Source organism: Pinus tabuliformis, chromosome 1_1 (genome assembly GCF_031772625.1).
Source record: "Pinus tabuliformis cultivar Carrire ecotype Pingquan chromosome 1_1, CPIR1, whole genome shotgun sequence".
Taxonomy (NCBI): domain Eukaryota; kingdom Viridiplantae; phylum Streptophyta; class Pinopsida; order Pinales; family Pinaceae; genus Pinus; species Pinus tabuliformis.
This window is the reverse complement of record NC_142297.1, coordinates 678,327,252-678,335,698: the sequence shown is the minus strand read 5'-3', so window position 1 is coordinate 678,335,698 and position 8,447 is coordinate 678,327,252. Positions and strand designations below refer to the sequence as shown.

At 31.5% G+C, this 8,447-nt stretch overlaps 1 protein-coding gene across 1 annotated transcript; it reads left to right on the top strand.

Annotated features, from left to right (window-relative positions):
• The first annotated feature begins 347 nt into the window (after positions 1–347).
• Positions 348–7,781, top strand: LOC149215235 (L-gulonolactone oxidase 2-like). Its single transcript, XM_089391050.1, has 3 exons — positions 348–1,026; positions 6,561–6,816; positions 6,920–7,781. Exons 1-3 carry the CDS (start codon positions 361–363, stop codon positions 7,735–7,737), a joined length of 1,740 nt encoding a protein of 579 aa, XP_089247176.1. The 5' UTR covers positions 348–360; the 3' UTR covers positions 7,738–7,781.
• Positions 7,782–8,447: the final 666 nt, after the last annotated feature.

Below are 8,447 nucleotides of genomic sequence, written 5' to 3'. Positions count from 1 at the left end.
ACAGAAATTAATGAATATATCAAATGAATTCTTCTATCAACTGCAACCGAAGGCTATGTCGAAGGATAATTTTTTGATAAATTGTTAATTATGATGGAGAATTGGTTAAAATACTGCAATTTGGTGTTGTGAGTAGAATCAAATATGAAAAGGTTGTTGAACGCTGGAATTCTATACGTTTTATCTACCCACTCCATTTTTATTAAAATAATCTCGCTGAAAATTATTCACGCACGCAACTCAATTATACGAAGGATCGTTTAGAATTATGTTCGTATATTATATATGGAAGGCATTCCCACTCTGTTCATGTTGTTTATATAATTCGTTGTCCGCACTCTCGCGTTGTTATTCTTTTAAATGGCGTTTCAAGCAATTATTGCGTTTTTTCTGTTAGGGTTTCTTTTAGGGTTTGTGAAATGTAGCCCGCCGGGTCCCGTGGTGGAATGTTCTAACGAGTCCAAGAATTGCACAGTTTCGAATGCTTATGGATCATTTCCCGATCGAAGCATTTGCAAGGCTGCCGAAGTTGTGTATCCTTTTACAGAAGATGAACTTCTGGCTTCGGTTGCGGCGGCCGTTCGGAAGAACCAAAAAATGAGAGTTGTGACGCGTTACTCGCACAGTATTCCCAAGCTTGTATGCCCTGGTGGAGAGTCAGGTCTCATAATCAGCACTCGCGACCTGGATCGTGTTGTCTCTGTCGACAAGCCCGGGATGACGATGACGTTCGAGAGTGGCATAACCCTAAAGAATCTCATTGATGCTGCTGCCAAAGAAGGGCTTGCTTTGCCTCATTCGCCTTACTGGTTGGGTGTAACTCTTGGGGGAATGCTAGGCACCGGGTCTCACGGCAGTTCGCTGTTTGGCAAGGGAAGTGCGGTTCATGAATATGTTGTGGGGATGCGATTAGTAGTCCCTGCTTCCCATGGTGAGGGATATGCAAAAGTTGTGAATATCAATGAGGAAGACGAAGATCTCAATGCAGCTAAAGTTTCACTGGGCGTTCTTGGAGTTATTTCCCAGGTACTGATGCCTTATTCCCTTAATGAAAGGCTATATTTTATTTTACAACGTTTGGAATTCATCAGACAAATCTTAATTACGCACGTCCATATACATTTTACTTTAGATAATTGATCTTTAGAAAACAATTAAGATTTATTCTGATTACGATGGATGTTCAGATAATTGATTGATCTTTAGAGAACGATTAAGATTTATTGGGACAGTTATGTAAGAATTATTTTGGAAGAGTGAGGTTAAATTGAGCTTACTTATGTCCTCCTTATTCGAAAATTTTGGAACTGGCCATGGAATTAAGGTCAACGTCTCAAATATTACTTAGCGCTAAATGAAAAAATTTCATTTCCCTTATTCTTTATATATCGCTTTGAATTAAAATTAAAAATTTGATATACATATATCAATCTAATTTTTTTTGAACATTTAGGATATGTCTAACAATTCATATTCCTCTGGTCTAACTCTGGGTCAACCAGAGTTTCTTTCTTTAATTTATATTATCATAAGTCAACCAGAGTTTCTTTAATTTTTCTGGCATTTGTGTCGTATTCCTCTGGTCTAACTCTTGGTCAACCAGAGTTTCTTTCTTTAATTTATATTATCATAAGTCAACCAGAGTTTCTTTAATTTTGCTGGCATTTGTGTAGGGGCCGTGATTTATAGTCATTAGTATAGCTGACATGATTGATTTTTTTTTTTCGATGGACAAATTCCGATAGAACTCGTACACAAATATTCTTAAATAATTTATGAGGATAGAACTCGTACACAAATATTCTTAAATAATTTATGAGGATGTTGTATATGAGGGTATTGTATATGTATGACATTCTGCAATTTTATGAGTGTTAGGTTTGTCATTATATCAAAAGTTGTAGGCAGCAATCAACTAATTTATGAGGATATTGTATGTGGATGACATTCTGAAATTTTATTAGTGTTAGGTTTTTCATTACACTAAATATTGTAGGTAATAATAAACTTTCAAACTCTGAGGGGTAGGTAGTAATAAACTTTCAAACCTTGAGGTGGTGGTTAGTTTTATATTGCTAGTGTTAGTTATGGTAGGTAATAATAAATATTTAAACTTTTATTTTTAATTTGAAGTGGTGGTTAGTTCCATATTTCTAGTGATAGTTAGTTCCATATTTTTAGGTGGTAGTTAGTCAGTTCCATGTTTTAAATATGGCTGTTGGTCAATCCCATATTTCCAAAGTAGCAGTTAATCCAGTTAATTGATGGGCAATGAGGTGACTGAGAAATGCCTCTGTCGACCTGTAAAAACAACTCTCAGAAAAAAAACTTAATCATAACTTTGGTAACCGAAAAATACTCATCATAACTCTATTTCCAGCTCTTTTGTAGATTTTTGAATATTTTGAAAAACTGATTGACCCATGAACTCAAACAGTTGACTTCGCTGTGGGTAACTCTATTGCAGGTTTTTGAATATTTTAAAAATCTGAATAACACACAAGTGAAGTTAAAAATTAAACAGCTAACTATAAGTGAAGTTAAAAATTGAACAGTTTAGTTAGCTGCTAATTGCATTTTCAAAATAGTCCAAAATCCTCCATCAATACAAAAACGCCCGATCTAACCTTCTCAGAACCAGTAGGAGCTCCTTTCACTACCTCTGCGGTGGTAGAGACATCTGATAATCCCACGCGTGAGAAAATCCAGACAAGCATGAACTTCGTCGTAGTTTTCATTCAGGGGCAGAAACCATGAAATTCCTAAACTAATCCATCGTGCAGAGGGATACAATATTAAATATTTCCCAGCCATGGAAGCCGCGAGCCATAAACAATTGAGGTAAATATGATGCAGAAGGAAGGGAACCAGATGATGCAGAATACATAGCGTGCAAACCTTCCTCTCGTATTATGGCACTGTAATCCATCCGAAGGAAAAAATAAAGCTAGTTGTGTAGTATTTGGGCAAATAAACCAATCACGGACCACACTGAAAAACTTTGTCGTCGTTCAGCACATGGTCCCTATCGCTGTTCCAAAAGCGCCTAAGCTGGTAAGCCGATTTGAAACGTACGGTGATCTTCTTCTTACTAACTCTTACAGAGGGTTTTCAAGAGTTGGAAGACTTCGTTGAAGCAACTTTTCTTACCCAACTACTCTGTACTTTACATCGTTGACCGACAGAACATGCGTTCAGAGTCCATTTGTTTGGTGGCCTACTAACCATTCAGGCATTAATAATCCATTCAAATTTTGATGACGTCCTTGAAGATGCGATGCATTCAAATTTCTCATTCACAAGATTCATGATGATCTCGTCATCAACTTAGAATTACAGTTCAGGGTTTCCATCTATGATTAAAGTTTATGGAGATTAATATAGTTAGTAAGCAAATAAGATATTAATTGAGAATTTTTAATAGTTAATTTTTATGATAAAGAGAAGGGAGAGAAACGCTCTTATATTACTATAGTTTTTAAATTACTATAGTTTTTGATTGATTTAAGAAGTCAGGAAGGTTAGAAATGTGGTAAAGGTTTTGGAAATTAGAATTGATGTGAGTAAGAGGGAAGCAAAGGTGTGACATACTCTTTAGTTTCAAAGTTTTTTGGGAATTGACTAATTCCTAGTTTGATTACTCAGTTTCACTATTCATGAGAATTAGTTCTTACTTTGGCAAAGCCCATTTTCCCAGGTTTTGGTTAGAGTTAGAAGCAATTTTAAGGAATTTTTTGGCTTTCATGTTGTAAAGCCTTTTTTTATACATCAAATATCTAAACATAGTCATGCTTTCAATAGACAAAGGCTAGATTCAATTAAGAGGAGACTGTAGGGAGTATTTTCTTTGATTTTGTGGTTGTAAATTATAAATTGCTTTTGAATAAGCTTGATCTTCCTCCACTATTATTTAAATATATGGCAGCCCTAAATCTCACTTCCATATAAAATAACAAAAGTGATAAGAATGTCAAAAGAAAAAAATTTATTTCATACCCACATATCTCAACTTACAATTATTTTCAACTTCATAATAAATTTTCCAAATATCTCTTAATTCAAAATATTTAATACATTATTACTTATTACATATTATTTTTTATATAATTCCATCTCACTGGTTAATTTTCATTTCCATTCTCCTTTTAGTTCTGCATATATATTTTAAAAAACATGTTTTATTAAAGGATTTTAATTCAAAATATCTTACGTCTATTCGTAATTTAATTAATGTAATTTTCTATATTTTAATTTATGGTATTTAATGCACTGCACTGCATATTGCTTATCTTATAACTCTACTCATACTAAACGAGTTGTCCCGCTGAGCCATGGTTACCTTTCCATGTAATTAATTTTCATTTTCACATTCCTTTTGTTATGCATTTGTCTGGAAAAACCATATTTTATTAAGCGTTGTTTAATTAATTAGATTGAAAACATGATTTTAAATTATGTTTTAAATAATTGTATTAAATATATTTTAAATTTAAATATATCATTAATTAAAACGATAATTTTTTTAAATTTATCCAATTAAAAAAAATCATTTAAAATATTTGACATATTTCTAGATATAATAAGTCAATAATTCAAAAAGTCAAGCGTTGATTACGAATGAGTTTCTATACATATGACTAATCAATTCCATGTCAAAAAAAATTACATTGAAATATAATTGATATTGAATTTTTGAATTTCATAGAAATTATATTATATATTATATTGCAAAGTCTAGCAGGTGAGGAGAGAAAAAAAGTTTTCCCTGGCATAACTTTGATGAAATTTAAGGTAATTTTTTGGAAATTAAGTTTTAGAAATTTAAGGGTTTTTTTTAATGTAGATGTTGAATATATTTTCACTATTAAAAAGATAATTTGAACACTTTACTTTTATATTTTTGGCAAAACAACCAACCAAATCACTAAATTCCTAAAAGAAAATTGTCATCTAAACAAAATTGTTCCATGCTTAGATAAATCCAATTATAATTTTTATTAAAATATTTTTATTAAAAAAATATTGAAATATTTAATTTATGATTTATATTAAATTAATTTTTAATATAACTTTTGTATTTATAATTCATAATATTAATAAAATATATTAATACCTATTTTAAATGATATAAATATATTAATACCTATTTTAAATGATATATGTGCTTAATTAGTATTGAAAATAAAACATACATATCTATAATTTTTATCTAAATAAATAAATTTGAATTAAATATTTCAAAATATAATTATTATTTTTGTTATTTAAATTGAATGTTATTGATTTATAAATATATATTTTATTAAATCTAAATAATAAAACTTTAAAAAATTAAGTTTAAATATAGAATATAATAATTTTATTCACAATATGATTTAAAGATATAATCATTTTTGACATCATTAGATTGAAATGAGTTACTTTAATTTTCATAATATAATTGATGTAGTTATATAAATTAAATGGTTGACAAATATTGATAAACAATTGATAACAAACATCAAAACACATAATTTATGATAAAGTTAGCATTAGCAAGATTAAAAAAAACATAAAAACTAACTAATTTATAACTTTGTTATTAGTAATAGTAGTTATAAAAAAATTACTATATGAGTTAAACATATATATATTTAGAAATAAATAAAACATACAACAAGATTATTAACCATAGAGATTTTCAATTTATAAATATGATTTGTTACGACATCATGTGTCAATATTATGGTTTTTTAATACCAAATAGCTAAAAAACCATAATAAATTTTATATGACACTTGTTTATATGAAATTTTTGTCTATTAGTCAATTTAATTAAAATGATAAAAAGCCATCACTATATTTAATATAAATTTCGACTTTTAATTAACTACTACTAAAAATATTTTACTATTCACAATATTTTATAATATTTGATGAAGATAAAATTTATACAAATCACTTAACAATTATAAAATATTTTTTTGGAATAAATCACATTGAAGATTTTGATTGACGCACTTGGAACCAACAAGTGTGGTTCATCATCATGTCCGGAATATAAACCACACTTGTTGGTTCAAAACAGGTAAACCAAAATCTTCAATATGACTTATTCCCAAAAAACTCTATAATTATGATATAAATCATAGAAGCTTAAATTCAAATATCACTTAACAATTATTAATTAAATTAAAATTTTGATAATTTTATTATCCAAAATAAACCTAACTCCAAAAATAAATTTTATATTAGTTTAACTTATTTGTATCCATTAAACTTCATGCTATGGTAGCTTTTTAAAATATTTTGGAATCATATAAATATCTCATTTTGTTAGTAAGATTCAGAAACATTCCCAAAATAAAATATTTGGGAATTAAAAATAGGAGTGAGTTCAAATTTCCTTTTACATCAAAGGAATAGGAATGTTACTCCAGTGTATATGTTGTATAATATTCTCTAAATAACAATCTAGTTAAGCTCAACTGATCACCCTAGAATTCCTATAATTTCGATCGAGAATCAAGCATGGAGCTTCTCCGTACTAACGTTTAAGATTGTCTGCCCTTGTTGTGCAGGTAACCCTCCAACTGCAACCTTTATTCAAGCGATCCATAACAAACATTCAGAGCGATGACTTCGACCTTGAAAGCAGGATATTGCTGTTTGGCCTGGAGCATGAGTTCGCAGATGTTGCGTGGTACCCTGCTCAGAGAAAAGCCGTTTACAGAGTGGACGATCGAGTCCCTGTTAATACGCCAGGGGATGGAATAAATGACTTCATAGGGTTTCGCCCTACTTCGACAGTTTTTTTAGCTATTGTGAGGGAAGCAGGTAACATAATCCAACATGGATACTCAGAGAAATTGATACACATGCAGATATCAATATCACCTATAGATATAATCAAATTAACTCTTCTTAAATTTTCTTGCAGAGGAGGTTGAAGAACTGGCTAATAACGCTGAGGGCAAATGCCTTCTATCACAGATTCAGGTTTCTATCATTTTTGGAATCGGCACAGGACTGGAGAACAAGGATTCCTTGTTTTTGGGATATCCAGTAATTGGTTATCAGAACAAAATGCAATCTGCTGGTTCGTGTCTTAGTAGCCCGGAGGACGGACTTGAGACAACATGTGGATGGGATCCTCGAATCAAAGGCTTATTCTACTTTCAAAATGGATTCAGCGTGGGCCTCTCGAAGATCCAGCAATTTCTTCTCGACATAAAAAAACTTCGTGACTTGATTCCCAGCAGCCTGTGTGGAATTGAACTGTACTACGGTATTCTGATGCGATATGTGAAAGCTTCAAGCGCTTATTTGGGAAATCAAGAAGATTCAGTAGACCTCGATATTACTTACTATCGAGCCCATGATCCCAACACTCCCCGACTGTACGAAGATGTGCTGGAGGAAATTGAGCAAATGGCTCTAATGAAGTATGGAGCTCTGCCACACTGGGGAAAGAACCGAAACATTGCGTTTGACGCAGTGATGAAAAAATATAACAAATACGAGGCGTTTCTAGCAGCCAAAAACAAATACGATCCTAAGGGACTTTTCTCCAGTGAGTGGACTGATGGTATTCTGGGAATAATAAAGGAGGGAGTGATCATAAAAAAGGATGGGTGCGCTCTGGAAGGATTGTGCGTGTGCTCAGAGGATGCGCATTGTTCTCCTGAGAAAGGTTACTTCTGCAGACCTGGGAGGGTGTACACAGAAGCACGTGTTTGCAGACGAGAGGGAACTTGATACCAGTGTTTGTGGAATTACATAAAGATATTATAGTGATTCATTCTGATTTCCTGACTGTAAATTGTGCTATTTTCTGTAAACTATAACGTTGATTCTTTTATACGGTGCCATCAATACTTTCCGATTTTTACACGTTCATAGTTCCTGTAATGGTAGTAATCATTATCGACTTTTGTCGACGATTTGTCAAACATGAGATTTTGAGGACATTCAAGCTACACTTACGACAGCGAGCTGGCCAATTTTCACTCCTACCTGCTACACGTAAGATATTTCTCCAGATAAATGTGTTCAAGTTAATGAGATATTTGGAAAGCTACCATCAATATACCCTGAAAGTTAAAACTAACCTTAAAATACAGCGTACATTATAAAATTGAATATGATAAGTTTATTAAAACGAAATATTTCCTTAATCATAAAATTTTTCAAATAAGGCATTTTAGGTATAAATTAGTTTACAGTAAAGTGCGATGTTAAATCACCTGGTATGATTCACATTCAAATCATTGGGTTAAGTAACGGTATTTTTTAGGTTCCTTATTCAAAAATCTACTTATTATATATACAATATACAAAAGGTTTTTATAATGATAAGAATAAGAATGAATATATGGTTAAGTCTGAAGTCAAATTTATGTAGGATTCTAGATCTTTTTATATGGTCATTAGTTTCTAGATCTCCAGGATTCTAGATCTTTCTATAT

Coding starts and splice junctions, on each gene's coding strand:
- LOC149215235 (XM_089391050.1), top strand. CDS start 361: ATGGCGTTTCAAGCAATTATTGCGTTTTTTCTGTTAGGGTTTCTTTTA. Junction 1,027..6,560: donor TTCTTGGAGTTATTTCCCAG/GTACTGATGCCT, acceptor CTTGTTGTGCAG/GTAACCCTCCAACTGCAACC. Junction 6,817..6,919: donor AGCTATTGTGAGGGAAGCAG/GTAACATAATCC, acceptor ATTTTCTTGCAG/AGGAGGTTGAAGAACTGGCT.